We start from the raw sequence: 21,039 nt of genomic DNA, 5'->3' as shown, positions 1-21,039 counted from the left end.
TCCAAAAAAAAAAAAAAAAAAAACAAAAGAAGAAGGAAAGAATGGGAGAGGTTGTTGGAAGGAATCGGAAGGCTAGGATGATTGAGTCAATGGAGCACGGGGAGGTTAAAATCTACCCAAAGGAAGAAAGGGAGGGAAGGGAATTTGACAGTAAGGAGTTCAGACAAAATGTCAAACAATTCTTCGTACAGGTGAGAAGGGCAAGCACAGGAGATGTATATACAAGATACAGTGAACGTGAGGTAGTTGGGCGGGAAGACAAGAAAAGCAACATAGTCATAAGGAGAGCCAAAGGATGAGAATACGAGTTCGGCGCGGAGTGTATCTTTTATTATAATATGGTGTTGCTGTACCAGCGCAGATAAATTGAAGGCCTCCAGCTTGGTTCTGATAGAACAGACGGACAGTAAACATGGATCCATGGAAATTTACCCGCGAATTGGTGCCCTTGGTGAACACATCTTCAGGCCGAGGATAAGTGACCTTGAAAGACCCAATCACTTGGTCTGTTTTGGTGTCTTTTGTCGGTTTGACACAGGACGGAGGAGAAAGTTACCAACGTTTGATATAGGCACTATCTGCACCGCTCTGGGTTGGATGGTTCACCGAATTGTCTCGTATGCAGTGGCGTATGCGAAGGATGCGGAGCATGTGATGCTCCATTGCTCAAGGTTTGCGATGGAGCGAAGAAAAGTATACGTAGGAATACGAACGAGCTGCTGAAGGAAGAAAGGAGGAGGAAAGCTCAAAGGTTGGGTAGTATGAGTACCTAAAGACAAACTCACCCATAATACTTAGATGGTGGCTCTGGGGGCTGGGGCTGGAGAGAATGTTGGTGGTTTTTAGTGGCTGCAAAAGCTCGATTGAAGAAAAAGTAGGGGACGATCAGTATAGGTTGGTTGCTCAGGAAAAGTGGAAGACTTTGTAGATTAGTAATAAATATTGAGATACAAATACAGAAACAAAGATAGTTTTCTTTCAATATATTAAATTACATTTGTATCTATTTGATATTTACAGAATCAATATTAAGCGCCAAATATAATGAAATATAAAATAATTATAGTAAAATATAGTTTAATCACCTAAATATTGTCATTATTTAGTGTATTGTTCGGTTGAGGTGCTCTTGATCAGCTAACAAGTGATAAATATTTTATTCTTTAGACTAATAGTATATTTCGTAACACAGCAAGCACCAATTTACAATTCAGAATTGTATCTTTTTATTAAATTGAAAAGCTAAGCTTATTGGGTTCCATCTTCCATAATGGAATAATTTTGAATATGGGTCATTCGCTCTTAATACAATTTAAAAAATAAACAGATTCGTATTCGATTACTTTTCAGGAAATCATGGAAATAGTTGTAAATACCAGATTCCGGACAAACTGGAATGTTAGGTTGTTAAAATTTTTAGTATGATATTTTGAGCTTTACTAGACATGCATCGAGTCGATGATAGCCCTAACTACGTAGAAATTTACTATTTCATCAATTATGCACAAAGTATCTTTTTTACAAAATATCATTTTCTCTTGCGTTATAAATGATTTTGATTTACACTCATTCTGTTATAACAATCTATCTAAAATCGCATTTGATCTGTTCTTCTCTACGCGGTGATCTGCTTATTGACGAGATTGTCCTTGCAGTAAGGCAGAGTTTGAGGTGCTTCCTGCGGTAATTTAGCGAGGTGTGGATTAAACTTGTTGCGCTAGGTCTAAATATTTAATTATTATTTATAGTTTTCAATTATTCAAGAAACGAACTAATTCCATGAAGATTTTTTCAATAAGGTTTAATTCGTTTGTGGATAATCATTCCCGCCTAAGTTTGTAGTTGAATCAGATTTTTACAGCCAGATTACATGCATAGATACTATCTAATCTATCTAAACCCTTTTCGAAAGATACGCGCCATTAGTAGCATAGCAAAATACTGTCTGTAATAAATTAGGTGTAATTCCATCAAAGTAGCTTGATTACATCTCACACAAGTTTTCCTCCTAGACATGTATGGTAGTGACCTTCATGATGATTTCATTAGGAGAATGGGCCAGTAGAGTATTACGAAGAGTAAAAATAAAAGAGGAAACACCACGCGTGATAACTTATCGATTTCCCTCCACATGATCTTCTCCACACCAGTGTCGGTATCTGTCCACGCCACGGATAATAAACTTTGTCGCCTCGCAGGTTTCGGCGGGCCTCCATTTCCTTGTAACGATGTCTGTTTTTGGATAAATATATGGGAAAAAGGATAAATGATGTATGTGAGTTAAGGTTAAACAAACACCTTGCCTACTACTGAATTGATTATATATCGTGTTGCAACATATGCACATAATTATGTGTGTAATGAGTATTTACCTGTCCAGGTGTTGTAGCCGTGGGGGTCGCTTTGCGCGAACGAACCGCCCCTCCTTCCCAATTCGCTACGGTCGGGCATTGTCCTTTTTCCATAGCACTTATTCTCTAGAGTAAATACATGTAGTGTTTATAGTATTTCGCCTGTTTTGAATGGGGAGTTTTGTGATATATTGTTTGGCTCTTACCATGGGTAATACTTTTGGTATTCTGTTCACTTGGTACTGATATTGGACGTCGAGGACTTTAACCACAACAAACTCTCCCAAAGCGGCGAAAACAAAAACCATGCAACCGGCCATCCATAAGTCCAGTGCCTATCGTGGAAATAGAAGTTAGTGGAACATAGTAGTTTGTAAATGATACAATGTCTGTATTATGGTTTGTCATTAATTATATGTACGAATATATCTTCAATTAGGGTAACAAGGGAAGTAAGTGCTGAAAGTATGAGATACTACGGAAGGGAATTACCGATGTCAGCACCGAAGAGGAAGAAGGGTACTTTAGAAGAACAACTAAGACTAACCGCGCTTTAGGAAGCTATTTTGGTCGATATAGTGTTCAGGGAGCATGGACCTCCAACATTTTCCTATAAACAGCAGCAATAAAAAATGCTCTTTGCAAATAGAGCCAGCGACTGGACTTTGCCAACACAGCGGTAGTATTACTGATGCATTTTAAAATATATTCTGCCACAGATGGTCCCAAGGTTGTTAGAGATCGGAGGAGAAGAAGTCAATATGGTCAGAATGACCGTGTAAGCGTGTCAGGAAGTAGCTATGGTAAATTTCACCGGGGCTGATATTATTCACTATTCACCCGAGAAGTCGATGAGCCTCTGAAGTAGTAACTCCACTGTGAGCTGTGTACCTGTCGTAACAGGTGACGAGGAGGGCTAGTGATTTGCGAGCTAGCAACTCCCAAATTTAGAATTTTCTTTATGCTTTGAACATGATTTCGAGGTGAATTGATTTTCCGGGTATGGTCTTTTGCCTTTGACAACGGATTAGAATTCTGTAATGTGCGAATGCTTCTCACAATAATTTTGAGAGAGCTCGCTTTCTCCATCTTTAGCAAAACTTTTAGTAATATAGGCAGGACATTCTGGGATTAAGCGAGGTAAGATGGTTTGACCCTTGGGAACACTCGCCTCCTTCTTGCGGTATTGTGTTATGGTACTTTGGCGACCCTGGTGAGAGTAAGCGTCGATTCGGAGTTGGCTTAATGCAAGGCGCGTCCTCATGGAAACTAGTGTTGCACAGTATATTAATTGTGGGATTCTTATCCAAAAGGGAGTATAGTATAGTGTTACACACCAACAGAAATTTTCAATGCGAAGGTGAAGGATGCCTTCTATGAGAAATTGAATGCAGTCCAGGAGAAGCTTCCTAAAGGTGACATTGTAATCGTGATGGATGTTCTGAATACTGAAGTGGGCTCCGACAACATCTGGTTAGGACATGTGATGGAGAAAAACCCTCTTGGGGATCGCAATCACAATGGTTAAATTGGTTAATTGTAGTTGTGGAATTCCAGGGAAACTGTTATCATAGCCGCATATTATGGTCTTAAATGTTATATGCTGTATCGAGGTCAAATCTCAAAGGAATTTCAAGTCCAAAGCAAAGTCCGGTTGCGTTCTGCATGTTGTATTGTCTGCAGGACGTGAAAGGTTTTAATGACCTCCTTTCTCCAAACACCTCGTCTATCGTGATGAGATTTACTTGGTCTCTCATTGTCAAATTATCATGAATTGGGAGTAGCAGGCAGGTGTGGCAAGTGGCAAGTGTTTGTTCTTAGGGAACAAACTTTGGACGCGCCCACTAGATACAGTTAGCGTCTTTCGAAAACGATCCGTATTTTCGTTGTCAGGTCAACAGCGAGTACATCGACATTCATCTTTTGGGCCAAGTTGGTGGAGTCTGCTGCATTGTTAGCTTCAATCGCCAGTCCAATAACTTCCAGCGATTCGACTGAAGCTTCGGAGTCGGCAAGAAATTACAGAAGCGGACGGTTCGTGTCAGTAAAGTGTTGTTCAGAAGTTTTTGTAGACACAAAGCAAGAATCATTCAAATTGGAAACAAACCAGCGGAAAACAGAATTCTCCGGTTGATCGCTTCTGCCGACGAATTTTGCGATAGGAATTTTGCGAAGAAAATTCATGTGTAAATAATTGAAGTTTCAAATAGAGGATTCCTTAGAGGATACCAGAATATTCAGCTTCATTGTCAACAATTTCGTTAGGACATGCAGAGCAGAAGGCAAGCATGTAATGGAAAAATGTAAATCGCAGATTATTTCGAATACTCAAAATTGCTCGAGGAATACAAAGAAGGATAAGCAAGAGTTCCGCAGTCGTACTTCTACAAAATCTCCAACCAACTTCAGCTCCCAAACAACCTTGGACTTTTGCTTCACCTCGGAAAAGCTACAGGAAGAAGAGAATGCTAAAGAAGAACGCGAACGATCTGCTGAAGAAAAATTCGACGAATGGTTGGCACGTAGAGCCGAAACCAAAGCAACGCGGCGCAAACCTTTTAAAAATTTATCCACTTTGTGCTGCCAAACCTCCACTGAGTTCCAGTATTTAGAACACCTCGAGTCCATTTTTCAACACCAAAGACTCCTGAACATCAAAGACTCCCGTCTGATTGTGCAGTTCCCAGAGACTATCCACGCGTTTGAGACCACCAAGCAGCAGTTAGTTACATTTTTAGTTACATTTTTAGGGAGTTTTCTATCTTCGGGTCAACATCCAGCATATGTATAATGCGAGGGCCATACAAGGGACCGAGGCCATATATTCCGGCCAATTTTCGAAAAGGAGGTATTTCACGCAGTTCACGATCTGGCGCACTCAGACGTTCGGACAGCGAATCGGTTAGTCATCTCGAAGTATTTTTGGCCGTCCATGAATTCTTGGGCCCGACATTGCATCGCATGTCGGAAGTGAAAGACTACAAAGCATGTGACATCATTTGTCCTTTGCGTTTCAGGTATTGCCTCGCAGTCATCGATAAGTTCACGGGGTGCCCTGAGGTGAAAAAGATATTACTGTACAATCTTGTGCAGAGGCCCTTTGTTGAGAATGGATTTCATGCTTTGGTGTGCGGGTAATTATAATCACCGACAAGGGAATGCAGTTTGAGTCCTCCCTTTTCTCAACGTTGGGCAAAATTCTCATCTTTAAACGCTACCGGACAACCGCGAGGCTCGAAAGGTGGCACAGGATGCTGAAAGTCGCTATAATGGCCGAAGACGACCCTTTTTGGTCGCAGGTCCTGTCACTCGTTTTACTTGCAATCGGGAAGATTTTGCTGCAAGTCTCGCGGTATACGAGGACAACCTGGGGCTCCCCAGCGACCCTGTTCTCGACTGTTGCGTTTGCTCAAGGACGCAATGCCAAAGCTGAAGCCGCTATCACCCATCAACCACGAGAAAGCCATGGCTGACGTGCTCAGGGATTTTGAATCCTGTACATATGTCCTATTTAGGAGGACGCTCCTCGGAAGTTGCTGCACCCACCTAATAGGACCTCTTCGGAGTCCTCGAGCGAGGCCGACATCATTATAGCTTCAACGTGGGGACACGGTCAAATGGCTCGTCGGCTCGATGAATGCCATTCGTTCAGCAAGAAAATAGAACTAGGGAAAGAGGCGCGCGGCGCGTCCGTTTTAACTTGTCGCAGTCGAATTGAGGGAGCCATGTGTGATGTGTCACCTTATGTGGTTGTTGCCAGTCCACTTGGCAATCCCTGTGATGTGCCACCTTATGTGATTGTTGCCAGTCCACTCGGCAATACCTTATTCTTCTTTCTTTCTAGATTAGATTATGGTTAGTCGGAGCAGCTAAATGCCAAAACTCCAGACTAACCAGTTATGGGAGCAGCAATTGCCTGAACTCCACAATGACCTAATCAAGCAGTGTAAATTATGGGAGCAGCGAATTGCTTGGACTCCACAGAATGAAACACGTTAAGCTTGAGTTTGATAGTTCCAACGAACTACGTATTTTTAATTTATATTTCCTTTTTTATACAATTTTTACCTATACTTAGTAGGCCGGTACATATCAATTTACAGTATTTTAGGAAAAATATTACATAGTAGGCAATGATAAGTTTACAGTATTTTTAGAGAAAATAATACATAGTAGGCGATGATAAAGTGAATAAGTTTACAGTATTTTTACACCTTACCCCTTTTGAAAAAAATGAATTGTCTTTAGGAACGGTAGACAATTCGTTTTTTCTTTATTGTTTATATTATGTATAGTTAGAAGTTTTTTTTTTTTCTTTTTTAACAATAATGAGTAATATTTTTAAAGTCTACTTATTGTAATAGTATTGTATTGGTATTGATTAATTAGGTGGTATATTTATATTTATAACAGTATAGGCAATTTCAAAGCAATTTTGTTTATTTTATTTATTTATTTATTCGTCTTAACCTATTTTTGTGAATTTTAGATATTTTATTGTCCTGGTCTTTTATCAGGCAATTTACATTGTCAATTGATATTATGCTATAAGGACCTTCATACAATGGGTCTAGTTTTCGTCTGTTTTCGACGGATAACAAAACTTGATCTCCTATTTTCAATGATAATGGGTTACATTTTGGGTCATTTTGGTTCTTTGTCTTTTTCTTTGCTTTTTCTAGAAGTTGTTTGGCTTTGCTAATGGAATTTTGTAATCTGTATTTTAGTTCATTATTGTACAAATCGTAATTATATATTGGTTCTGGTTTTGTTTTAGAGAGTTCTGAGGGTATATTTACTTTTTTTCCAAACACTAACTCGAATGGTGTGTAACCATGTATGGAATTGGGTGACGTGTTGTAACAGAAAGAGTAGTATTGTACCCAATCATCCCAATCGTCTTTGTTTTCGTTAACGAAACTTCGTAGGTATTCGTTTAGACACTTATGGTTACGTTCTAGAGCTCCTATGGTTTCAGGATGAGCTGGTGTTGCAAATATTTGTTCAATTTTTAGCAATTTACATATCTCTGAGAATACTTGATTTTTGTATTCAGTACCGAGATCTGTTTTTATTTTGTTCATGGGTCCGTAGTTTAATATGAATCCATGGACAATTGCTCTTGCAACAGTGTTCGCTTCCTTGTTTGGAATAGGTATTATTATCACATATTTGCTCAGATCACACTGCATAGTTACAGCGTATTTATTACCTTGGTTGGTTTTGGTAAACGGTCCAACTGTGTCTATGGACATGGTATCGAATACTTTGGTTGGTGTTATTGTTATCTCTAGTAATTCCCTATTTTGTTTTTGATGTTTATTTTTTGTACATGAACTACAGTTTTTAATATAATTAGCGATTGTTTTTTTCATGTTTTTCCATTTGTATATTTCACGAAGTTTTTTATACATTCTACTCTGTCCAATGTGTCCTGCTGTTGGAGTAGAGTGATTATTATGCAATATTTCTATTATTTTCGATTTGTCCGTTATCGTAATTAGTGGTTTGTATATTTGGATATCCATATTTTTCAAAGTATGATTCGCTAGCGTTTTAAATGCGGTTGTATTTAATATAGTGAATAATTCACTTTCGGCCGATAGTTTCAGAGTCTTGATCTGAAACCTATTATTTAGATATTTTTCCAACTCTGTGAGTTCCTGCACTAATGCGGGTTCAATTGATTGGTTATTATTTAGATTTATATACCGCTTTATTTGGACTTTATTTTTATGTATTATGTTTATCTCTATATCAGTATTTTTATTTTTATATTGCGCAATATTAAATTTCAATTCCGGTAAATGCATTACTTCATTAGGTGATAGAACCTCGAAAACGTGCAGTTGATCAGGCTGCATGTTTTTGTTAGTAATGTGGTTTTCTGAAGTATTGTGAATGAGTTTTGATTGATTTGTGTTTTTGGTCATTGCTCTTGTTTGTATTTGCAAGACATTTTTCAGGTTTGTCAGGTCTGTTATATCTAGTTCTATTCTAGATAATGTGTCTGGGCCAATGTTCTCTTTACCTTTAATGTACTGTATGTCAAATTGATATTCTTCTAGATCAAGCCTCATCCGTGTTAGTTTAGATGATGGGTTTTTCATCCCAAATAAGTAAATAAGTGGCCTATGATCTGTTCTTACTATAAAATGTCTTCCATAAACATATGGTTTGAAATACATTATTGCCCAATGAATTGCTGTTAGTTCTTTTTCTATGGTAGATTTATTTTTTTCACCTTTAGTGAATGTTTTGCTAGCGAAAGCTATTGGCAATTCAGTTCCATCTATTGTCTGTGATAGTATTGCTCCACATGCATTTTCGGATGCATCTGTGGATATTGTAAACTGTTGTTTAAAATCAGGGTACTGAAGTATGGGCGGGGACATTAATATTGTTTTAAGGATGTCGAATGCAGTGCTACACAGTGGTGTCCATTCGAATTTAACATTTTTACGCAACAATTGATTTAAAGGTAGGGCAATTTCAGCGAAATTTGGGACAAAACGTCTGTAATAATTACAGAATGCGACGAATCGTCTTACTTCGTCTGGGTTTTTTGGTACTGGAAATTGTTTAATGACTTCGAATTTTGAAGGATCAGGTTGTATTCCTTCGGCAGAGATCTGATGTCCGAGATATGTTACTTCTGATTGAAAGAATTTACACTTATCAGGGTTTAACTTTAAGTTTTTGGCTCGTAAGCACTGAAATACTGAAGTTAGATTTTTTAAGTGATGGTTTTTCGAACATCCAGTGACTATTATGTCGTCAATGTATAAGAAAGCTGTGTCGGGTGATAAACCTGATAATGCTATGGTCATCATTCTCTGAAAGCTATTGGGACTAATATTTAGTCCGAAGGGTAGGCGGGTAAATTGGTAATGTCCCTGGTTTGTAGAAAAAGCTGTGTATTTTCGCGATGATTGTTTTAGAGGTATTTGATGAAATCCAGATAGTAAATCTAAAGTGGAAAAATATTTGGCTCGACCCATTTGGTCAAGAATTTCATCTATTCTGGGAAGTGGGAATTTATCTGCTACCACTTTTTTGTTAAGATTACGAAAATCAACTACCAAACGCCATTTCTTATCTCCTGTTGATGACTTTTTAGGGACTAGTAGTATAGGTGAGTTGAAATGCGATGTTGAGTGCTCAATGATATCGTCGTCCAACATTTGTTTGACTTGACGATTTATTTCTGTTTTGTGGGCTTCAGGTATACGGTAATTTTTTGTGTATACCGCTGAGTTATCACTCAACTGGATATGTTGGCTATAAAAGTTGTTGGTGGTTAATGGCTCATTTTCCATATTAAAAATATCCGCGAATTCTCGGCATAGTGTTTTAAGGTCTTTTATTGCATATTCTGGTACGTGTTCTACGTTCAATGTATTTAACAATTTTTGCATTCTTTGTGTGTTATGCAATTTATCGGTATTGTTGTATACAGAATAATCCGAAAGGTGTTCCCATTGAGGGTTGAGGTTTTTGATTTTTACTGTATTTGAAGTGGTGTTTAGGATTTTAACTAGTGGGTTTTGAGGAGAAATAATTGATCCTGCTAAGAATATTCCGGGTTGTATTTCTTGTCCGGGTATGACTATGTCGTTTAAGAATTGATTGTTTAGTTTGCGTATTACTTCGCATCTGGGCGGGATTAAGATTGTGTTCCGTATAGGACCATCTAGAATTGGAATTTCATGAAGAATATTATTGATATTAATTGTCAATATCCAGGTGTCATAGTCGATTATTGCCCTATGTTTAGTAAGGAAGTCTAAACCTAGAATTGCATCTGCGTCTAGTGGAAAGTCATTAGCAACTATTTGGAATGTGTGCTCAATTGAAAGAGTACTATCGAATTTTATATGGGTTTTTGTTGCACCAATTGATTCTTTTTGTACCCCAGTAATGCCCTGTATTGTGCATGTGTTATTTGGATAGTATATTTGATTATTGTCAATTTTTCCCCGTTTAAATATAGAAATGTCAGCTCCTGTGTCTATTATAAAGGTACATGTTGTGTTGCACATGTCAACGAAAGCTCGTACAAAGCTTGTGAGTGATGGATTTATAGTATGGAATGTGACCTTTCTTATTGATTTCCCCCCAACCGATTTTGGTTGGTTTCTAGTACCGACTGAGGGGGTTGGGATTCCCCCGAACTCAAATGGTTTATATTTTGTCGGTTGTTACTGTTGTTCCAGAAGGGTCTTCGGTAATTGTTGTTATTATTTCTGAACCTGTTATTTTGGTTGCGGTTATAATTTTGGTTTCTATTTGGAGTATTGTTTCTGTTAAAATTTTCATATGAATTTCTATTTGCGATATTATTAAAACTTTGATTATTACGTCGGTTTTGGTTATTGAAGTTATTATTGTGATTGTTACCTCTTCTGTTTGTTTTGTAATGATAGACATTTTTGGGAATTGGTTTATCGACTGCAATTGCCTTTGCAATTGTGTCGGATAGATTTGTAAGATTACCGGCACGCAAAATTAATGAGGTTTCGCTGTTCGAAACATTTTCCGCTATTGTTTGCATTGCAAATTTTTCGGCTAATTTCTCTGCAGTTTCGCCCTCTGCGACTTTTTCTGATATAAAGGCTCTTGTCAATTGCCTTGACAAGTCCTCTATTTTATTTGTAAAATCAGTTAATTTGGTATTTCCCTGTTTACAACTTTTAAGTTGTGCCAGAACGGCATCAGACGATATTTTTATAGAGAATTTTACTCTCAGTTTATCGATTAGTTTAGTTATTGTGTTTAATTCCTCGGATACCGTGTATTTGGCTTTGCCGGTTATCCGGGTTTTCACAAATTTAAGTAGAATACCTTTGTGTTCTACTGGTGTGAGTTCGTTCAATAGTGAAACTGACTCAATGAAGGATTCTGTTTCCTCTGGGTTTCCGTCAAAGTATTTGACTAAAGCTGTGGCTGTTTTAATGTCGAAAGCCATGTTCCCTAATTGTTGTTTGTCTAATATTGAAAGTATTTCAGCAGATAGTTGCTGTATTTCCTTGCTAACTCCCTTAATTAGAGTTGCTGTTTTAACGTCTGTTCGTATATTTTGTTCAGTCGATTTTGCGTCTATTAGTGTTTGTTCAATTAATTCGCGTTTTTCACGTATAGTTTTTTCACTGTAAGGACGATTTACACTTTTCCGTAGATTTATTAGTGTAATTTGAAGTTTCTCTTTTAGAGATTCTAATTTGTCCATTTAGAAAAAGCAAAGAATAACATTTTCAGACATCTACTTTTATATTGTTATATTGTCGTGCTTTCAATCATGTGATATAAATACTAACATTATTTAGAACAAACAAAAAAAATCATTTATTATTTATTACTATTACATTTATTAAACTATCATAATTCTAATTTGGAACAAACATTTTTTTTTTTTATATTATTTTACTGATTAACTTTATTATTTTTTTTTTGCATTTTTTTTAAATAATTTATTTCTTTTTTAACTTTGGTTATTAAATATTTATACTTGTTGGTCTCTTCTGGTGTAGCTGCGATTTCCTCTAATCGTTTATATTTTATGAACTGCCGCTGGAGTTCTCTTCTTCGTCCTCCTTTAGCGCTGACAGATTCGTTATTGGATAGTCGTTTCGTACGTTTCTTATATTCTTCTATCGTAAGGCGTCGAGGTCCCGCAAGTTTATCATCAACCGTAGTTGTCGATGTTGATTCTGACGGCTTCCAGCGTGGTGGTTGCTCTCCAATTTTATACAGTGTTATGCCTCCATTGTTTTGCTCTGGTTTTTTGAGCAATTGCCAGATTTTCTGGTAAAGCTGGTCGAACTTTTCCCCAATGTCGTTCATTTACACGACCTTGATTTCCAAATTTTCACGATAATAAGTAGAAACGCTAGTAAGCAGAAGTCTTTAGACTGTTACTTATGTATGAAGTCTTTAGACTGTCACGGTCGCCATGTGATGTGTCACCTTATGTGGTTGTTGCCAGTCCACTTGGCAATCCCTGTGATGTGCCACCTTATGTGATTGTTGCCAGTCCACTCGGCAATACCTTATTCTTCTTTCTTTCTAGATTAGATTATGGTTAGTCGGAGCAGCTAAATGCCAAAACTCCAGACTAACCAGTTATGGGAGCAGCAATTGCCTGAACTCCACAATGACCTAATCAAGCAGTGTAAATTATGGGAGCAGCGAATTGCTTGGACTCCACAGAATGAAACACGTTAAGCTTGAGTTTGATAGTTCCAACGAACTACGTATTTTTAATTTATATTTCCTTTTTTATACAATTTTTACCTATACTTAGTAGGCCGGTACATATCAATTTACAGTATTTTAGGAAAAATATTACATAGTAGGCAATGATAAGTTTACAGTATTTTTAGAGAAAATAATACATAGTAGGCGATGATAAAGTGAATAAGTTTACAGTATTTTTACACATGCGTCTGATTCCTCGCTGAAACCACCTTTGGTTTCAGTTGGGTGTGGAGTATTGTGACGGAGCGAGAAACTTTTTGTGAAAAACTTCTTTTTGATGACGATCGCTAATTTCGTTATGGGTAAATGGGTTATGGGCGAAGTTGGAAAAAGTGTCCAGCGGTTCCCCTATGGTACACTACGTATAAACTGGAAAAATCTGCCGACAATTCAGGGGGACATTTCCGTTTCACTATTTATGCGTAATTTGCAAAGGATTTGCCGCCCTTTCTCAATGTATGATCTATTTACTGCCGCTTCCACCCTCTCATCAACATGCCCGCAGGTACCTGGCCTATATGCGGACTAACTTCTTCATTTGATATTATTTTAGGCCAGCATACCTAGACGACACGACGTAGAGATGAGTTGTTGAAAGCTTAGAACTTTTGATTAACAGCGATGATCACATTCCATATAGAAGTTCGGAATATTGACCCGGAAAAGCATCAGTTTGAGAAAGATGTCCTTCAAGATTTTCAAGATTTTGGGGAAAACCGTGAGGATAGATTGCCGCGGTCGGCAGAAATGATGTTACCTGTTTATACAAACTGTTTCGCCTCCTCATCACATACAAACAGGAAGTTTTTGATGACCAGTTGGACTATGAAGGAGACGAGGCGGGGTCTGTGGCACAAAGCCGGGATGGCTAGATTTTTGGGACTATGCTACCCCCTCTAAAGATGTTTTTGAAGGGTGAGGTTATGTAACAGAATGGGAGTGATTTGAAGTGACAATCTGCTAGTATGATTCAAATGGGGCATCGGTTTGATGAAGTTGGCTATCTGTAGCCAATGAAAGGTTAAGGAACAGAGGACTGTGTATTGGCCGATTTAAGGCGATGGTGTCTATGGGGATCTTCAATAAAGAATTGGTGTGGCCAGGGCAGTAGAGGAAAAATCCAGTTTTGAAGTGAAAGTTATGCGCGCCCACCTATTATTCCTTTATTTAAATAAAGTCTCCACTCCCGCCTCTGGAGGAAATTTCCTTCCTCTGCCTCTCACCAGGCCTACCTTTGTTATGGAGCTCTTTGTTCGTAGAAATTGTGATATATGGCCTCGGTTTCTGAAGAATGTAAGGAAAACTTCAGAAACCGGAGAAGTCTTGTAGGCAACAAATGTGTAGCAAGAGGTGAAACAAGATCATCTAGACGTTGAGTTAAGTGTTACATTTTTTGTTGAGGATTCCATACCCACTTGATGACGGAACGGACCACTTTAGAAGCAACTTACTTTATTTCTTGTGGTCCATGCACTTTTTTAGGTTGAACACCCAAGTTTTCCAAAAAAATTGACTGACGGTTTCGTCGAGGACAGAGGCGACTCATCAGACGCTGTCTCACCTCTGGGGAGCAGCGTGACCGAAAGTAACAACAGGTGGTAATCGCTCAATTTATATATAATCGCAAACATGTCATGAGTACGAATTATATTGAAGTGAAATTTGTGGTAAATTCAGACAATGTTCCGGTTCCCAGGCTGCGAGGGAAGCATTCTCGACGTAACCTTCGCGTCGGAATCACTGGACGGATGGCGAGTTCTGGAAGACTTTTCGGCAAGCGATATATTGCCCTCGAAGTGGTTGACACTAACGCTCAATGTATGCCACCCTGGCACTTTTTCTGTGCGTGGAACATGACAAAAGTGAACATCGGGAGGTGAGGCCGCGCTGGAGGGCACTCCTGGGGATGGCGGCATTGCAGCTGACGCTGTCGTCAATTCACTTATGAACCTGATGACGGCGGCCTGCGGAGCTGTCATGCCCAGGAGGGCATCAAGACGTGGCAATCTTTCTATGTGTTGGTGGACGGTGGAAATAAGGAGTGTCAAAAACTCCGCCGCTTGACGTAACGTCAAAACGATCGGGAGGAGGAATGTGCCATAATCACAGAGTTCAGTTCAGCCAGAAGGAGACTCCGCAGCACAACAAACTCGCTTCTGGCAGTACTTGGTTGACAAGGTGAATGGGGATTCGGTTACAAACTGGTAACCCGAAAAATTGGGTCTCGAGGAAACCCTGTTCACTTAAGGCCAAACAGATGGACCATATTGTACGGCCACTATTCCCTGTGCATCCCGTACGGGAAGATGACGGCAGTGCGGAGAGTGCCGTGGACTGTACACTTTTCTCTGCAAAGGAGTTGGAAGAGGCGGTCGACTCTATGAAAAATAAGAAAGCGCCAGGGCCCGATGGTATTCCAGCGGTGGTATACAAACTGATGCTGTAACATCGGTCAGACCCACCGCTCGGCATATTTAACGCTTGTCTGAAAGAAGGCATTTTTCCGTCTCGTTAGAAGTGGCGAGGCCGTCTCCATACCGACTATTTTGTATGCTCGACACTGGACAAGCTCATCAGAAGTAGACTCGCTGAAGCGGTATTCATTATCGGAGACTTGTCTCTACAGCAGTGCGGTTTTAGATCGAGGAAAACCACAGTTGATGCAGTCTTGCAAGTCTTGGATGCCGTTCATCGAGCGGAGACACACAGCCGCCGATCTTGACGGGTGGAGTTCCTTACAACGCTTGACATCAGAAATGCCTTTAATTCCGTAAGATGGAAAGACATTCTAGACATCTTAGAGAAGACTTTGCACGTGCCGAATTATCTCTTACGGATATTATGGGATTATCTGACGAACCGCTTCCTGCTCTATGAGACGCTAGAGCGTTAGAGGGGGATGGAGGTCACGTTAGGGATAGCACAGCGATCGATCATAAGGCTGGATCTCTGGATCGGTTCCTATTCCAGTCTGGTTAGATTCGACATGTCAGAAGAGTCGCACCTGGGCGGTTATGGAAATGATGTCGCAGTGCTTGTTGCCGGACGCACTGTCGAACAGAACAGACTTGGTATATTGATGCAATGGGAAAGCACATGGATGACTGCTCATGGTTTCAACCTTGCACTGGGAAAAACCGAAGTAATCATTCTGACTAAAAAGAGAATTCCGACCCTGCGTCCCATATCGATTGGCTAGTCTATAATCGAGTCAAAACCAACGATTAAGTACCTTGAACCGATTCTTGACTCAAAGATGGACTGTTTCGAGCAACTCAACTCCGCAAGGAATAACGCTTCAGCTGGAGTTTCGGCATTAAGTCGGCTCATGGCAAATATTGGAGTCCTACATCTAGCAGGCGACGTTTCCTAATGAATTCAGTGAAGTCTTTTCTGTTCTACCGCACTGGTGATCGAAGAAGCGCAAAGCTATATACAAGCGCAAGGAAAAAGAGTCAAGAGAGGTGCTTGCTCGTGAGAAACGGCAGCGTACACTAGATGGGTGGTAACTCTCTTGGCAAAATGAGACTGGAGGCAGATGGACTGCGCGACTCATTAGCAACTTAGTAACGTGAATGAGTCGAAAACATGGCGATACTGACTATTTTTTACCTAGCTCCTAAGTGGGGAAAGGAGGTTTCAGTCTTATCTGCATATGATTGGAGAGGCACGATCTCCGGATTGTGTGTTTTGCAATGGAGTTGTGGATGACGCCCATCACACCTTTTTTCTTTGGGAAGGTGGGATGGGATTCGTTGGTAGCTCTATTTAAACACAGGGGATCTCTTTCCAGACAACATTGCCGAGGAGATGCTGGGGAGGAGGTGGAGTGGTGTTGCGTATTACGTTCGGCTTCTTCTTGCTGCAAAGAAGATACAGCTTGACCGGCGGAGGGCCCGGATGGCAGGAGGTTCCTTGAACTGGCATTTCCCTTCCTTCTTTCTCCTCCCGATTGTATAAACAGACTTCGAATGTGGCCTTTCCCCCGGTTAAAAAATTTGATCATCCCGTCACCTGGTGTCAGACAATTAGGGCTCGTAGGCATAAGCAAAATCAAGGAATATTAAATAATTTCAAGTCGTCGGAATGAGAAATATCCAGTTGATTACTAGTTTCCATTTAATCTCAGAATTTTGTAAGTTCAATTTCTGTTTGTCATTCCTGGTCATAGCTTTGATCTGCTTTAAAATGTATTACATCTTAATCTCATATTAGGCTGGATGGTTTTTCTTGATTTTACATATAAAGTTTACGTACCTTAACATAAGCCACTGGTGGTATATCTGCTCGAAGACCCGTGAACATTGTAACTAAAGTCAGCATACATGTAACTAGTAAAGTAACCCGTCCAGGTATAGCATCAAGTCCTAGCCAAAAGCTGAACCACGACAGAACCACAACCAGCGCTGAAGGTGCAAATGTCTGAATTAGGTGATGACCTATTTGTCGCTGAAATCTGAAATACACCGTCAGTCGGGAGAAATTTCCAGCCTTTTCCGGCATGTATCCGTCACTTTCCTCTATTTCCAGTGGTTGTCCTAAATTGTACTGAAGGAGCTTGAGCTCAGGATTTAAAGTCACGCCTGATTTTGACCATTTCAGTTTTACTTTTTGATTGTTGTGTGAAACTGAAATTAATTTAAAAATATCTGATATTTTTATGATTTTTAAAATAGATTGATTGAAAAGATTTGTAAGAAGTTAAAAATATGAATTATTTAAAGTGAAGATACCAATTTTATTTTAGTTTTTCTTCTCTGGTTAGATAATTTGGTAACTTTCCATGGGCTTTCCATTTTCCCCCAACTCAGACTATTTCATACCAACCCCCAAGATTCTACTGAAAGCAGTTATTTACTGCTACCTATGTCAGTAGATAATGTCTTCCTTACATTAAATAAAGTTATTATATTTCAATTGAATGAGTTTCCGAGGTGTTTGAGGGAGTATTAGGAAAATAACAAAAATCGAGTGATAACTAATTACTCTGGATGTGCATACATATATCACTGGCGACTGCTACTAATGTTCCGTTGTTGATACAAAGGATTGTATTTTAAGGTAATGACATTACACATGGCATGGAAATAGTTCACTGTTAGCAAGCATGCCACCCATTGTTCTCATAAAGTCGTAAGGTTAACTTGCCCATATGTGACAGTGGATCGATCGATACTGCCATTTTATTGGTCTGAATATAAAATGAACGAAGTGCAATTTACTGACATTGACATGTTGAAAGTGTGTCTCGAACGGATACAAGATATCCTTTGGAAGGAAGCACATATCTTTTAATAGAAATACCCACGCTATGTAGGTGATTTGCTGGCTGTTATCGTCGATTAAAATTGAAAGTTAGCGGGGACTATGAGTACAGATTATGAATAAGTAAAGAACTAAGCTCAGTATATCCTAATGACCCTTTTTGATTTAATATAAGACCGTAAAAATTAAGACTTTTGCACGTCATTATTGAACATCGGCAGCTCATTAGGTGTTACTATGTCCAGAAGAATTAGTCAATGAATGTTACTACTTGGTAGCTAAAGGGTGGTTTGTGTGTCAAGGTGATAACTGCAGTCGATACTGTATGTTGCGGAAAAGTTGGGAAAAAGCGCACTAAATTGGCATTGACAGCTCTACTAACAAATTCTCTCTCTTATTTCCACCTTGGAAACCGCCGGGCAGGGCGCAAGTAACAAACGAGTTTACGAGTCGGTGAGCAAGTCAGGAGTATGCCGGAAAATCCTTTTTGCAACAGGGAATAAAATACAAAATATACAATGTATTCTGGCTATCTAACGAATTAAATGGTCTTGGAGCTAAATTTTTAAATCTTTAAAGGTGACAAGTCCTTAGGAACTAAGAGTTTGGCTGGTCTACATTATCGGTAGATCAGTTATGCAATTAGCGAGCATATAGAATCCGTCTTCGGACGTAGTAGGCTCATCCAACTGACGAGGATTTGCTTGGCTGCTGGTCATGTGTTAGGGTGGATCTGGTGATAAATGAGCTATTACTTTTGTAATAATACAGTAGCCACCGGGAATCATCCTCCCTACACTGGAGAAGGTGTTAATTGAACCCGAAGCCAAGATGGAACAGCATACGCCGAGGGCTGCGTGGCCAATGGGGTGCTTGGTCTTTAGTATGCAAACTCTGAATACCGTGGGCACCTTTAGTTTCAAATAAAACTCTTTCATTTATGGCCGAGCTAGCCAGGGCGGACATTCTTCCCGGACTACTCGTGGGACCAAGGCATGGACTGAATTAGCCAAATAATAAAATAAATCGACGAGGGAAGGAGAAGTGGTGATGCCAGGCGCATCATCGGATGACGAGTTGCTGGTATCGAGTCAGGAGATAGTGATAGCCGTAGTACCGCTGTGATAAAACCAACCGCAGGGATCTCCCGGAGCGAGACGGAAGAGGGACTTGTGGTTTCCAGTCGGGAATCGACTGTCATCAAGATGACTGTAGTGATTACGAGGTATAATACTCCTAACCCGAAACCGTTGACGTCGGAGGATCCCTCAAAAGTAAAGACCAACAAGAACATCGACCACCAGAAACTGGCTAAGAAGAGAAGATCCACTGGTGTCCTATTCAACAGTCACTCCCAGAAGGCCATGCATGGTCCTGAAAGATTGCTAAGAATAAGGAGGTTGATACTATCGACGAGCGGGATAAAAAGGACTTTGCTAAATACCAGGAAATTGTTGAGGAATCCAACAGCAAACATTTGGCAGACGACCAGAAAGCGAAGCCCACCGCTCTCAAATGCAATCGATCTTAAGACGAGGTCGAACAAAACACAAGCGGAGCAGGGTGAGCAAGAGTTCGGACGCTAAGCAACATCTGAAGAAAAGTAAGCAGCAATAATCAGCCGACGAGCCACGAACTGCGAAACCCTTCAATGACGCGACCAAGAGCTATTTACATGTGGGGCTGGCGGACGGGAATTCCGCTAGCGACAAACTAGCATCGGAAGTGTGGACCAGTGTTGAGGCCAGGCTGTCGGAGATGATCACCGAGCATGTCCTGGACGCCAAAAGCGAACATACGGGATCCATCCCTTGTTTTGATTTTTTTTCAGATGGTCCGTGGGTTCCACGTTATAGCTTATGAGAATCAATTCTCCAGGGACTTTTTTGGTTCGTGCGTCGCTAATATCAGCGATGCCTGGGAGAGCGTAAAGCTCAAAGACATCCCCTACGACGAGATTCCCAGGAGACCGATCGCTTGCATCTGTCGTTGCCGTTGCTGAAGATCGCATGGATAAGGACAAGCTCGTTCAATGCTTGTGCCTACAATCAAGAAGGAGGAATCCCAGACAAATAATCAACCTTTTCTGCCCCGTATAAACAGAGAGTGCCTGGAGGCACTGGAAAAGGTAGAATATATAATAGAATCGGGAATCCAAAAGTGGAAGTATTCCGGTCTGCAAAACCGGACGACGACTTGATCTAATCGACGCCGCCAACGAGATGAGGAGATGAGGATCGACGGAGACTGACTGAGGGCAACGCAGACAAGTCTGTTCCTCGGCTAATCTGCTCCTCTTCCTCGTAGAGAAAGACATCGACATCGCATTAATATAGGAGCCTTGAGTTGGAGGCGACCGAACCATCAAAGGGCACCAAAGCAAATATAATAATTTTGTCGAAAGCACAGGAGACGCTGATCACGACAGACCAAGAGCATGTATCCTCGCGAGGAAGAGTCTACACGCTTTTCTGTGTCCGGACCCGAGGTCCAGTGAGCTAGTCATTGTCAAACTGAGCAGGTGGGGGAGAGTACGTGTATATTTCCCCGGCTTACATGGCTCATAGCCGACCATCTCCGCCAGAAGAACTACAACATTTGACGAGCACCAAAGTAAGAAAGAAAGCGTTACCATGACCGTCTGATAGTGGATAAAATTGGGCTCAATAGGTTACGGTGGGCGAGTCACCTAACCCGTAAGGATGATGATTATCTAGGATCGACTGGAGGAAATTTGGCCAAGTAATCAAAAACAAACTCTTTCATGCTCAAATTGGCAAGATTGGCACGACAGACGAGCTGAAGTCAAAACTCAGGGCTCTGGAAAAGGCATTCCAAACCACCTTTAAAGTCTCGTGCCCTGTTAAATACAGCAGGAAAACATTGCCATATAAGGACTGTCTGAAGAAGTATAAATCGTCCATCGAGCGAGATTATCAATCATAATGGTATACGCAAATGCTTACAGCCTGTTTGAAGGAAGGACCTTTTCTCGAATAGGGGAAGATACTGGAACTGGTACTAATTCCTAAACTAAATAAGGCTCTGGGCATATGCAGCATCGAATAACTACGTGAACGGGTAATTTAAAATAGGTTTATGCCAACCACAGGAAAGGAGGGTGGTCTCTTTCGGGTAGGCGATTCCGATTCCGAAGGGGAGAAAT

At 40.2% G+C, this 21,039-nt stretch overlaps 1 protein-coding gene across 2 annotated transcripts in view; it reads right to left on the bottom strand.

The window, feature by feature from the left end:
* Positions 1–968: 968 nt before the first annotated feature.
* Positions 969–21,039, bottom strand: part of LOC119653814 (glycine receptor subunit alpha-2) — a 69,117-nt gene continuing 49,046 nt past the window's right edge. The window contains exons 6-9 of one of the 2 annotated variants that reach the window (XM_038058842.1): positions 16,866–17,236; positions 2,558–2,686; positions 2,373–2,477; positions 969–2,232 (exon numbers count right to left, since the gene is read on the bottom strand). In XM_038058842.1, the coding sequence (XP_037914770.1) occupies positions 2,032–2,232; positions 2,373–2,477; positions 2,558–2,686; positions 16,866–17,236 (806 nt within the window). In that variant the 3' untranslated portion in view covers positions 969–2,031. The remainder of the gene's footprint in view (positions 2,233–2,372; positions 2,478–2,557; positions 2,687–16,865; positions 17,237–21,039) is intronic. The other variant, XM_038058844.1, reaches the window with a different exon arrangement.

Source organism: Hermetia illucens, chromosome 4 (assembly GCF_905115235.1).
Source record: "Hermetia illucens chromosome 4, iHerIll2.2.curated.20191125, whole genome shotgun sequence".
Lineage (NCBI taxonomy): Eukaryota > Metazoa > Arthropoda > Insecta > Diptera > Stratiomyidae > Hermetia > Hermetia illucens.
Note: the sequence above shows the minus strand (reverse complement) of the source record. Positions and strands in the feature narration are given on the sequence as shown.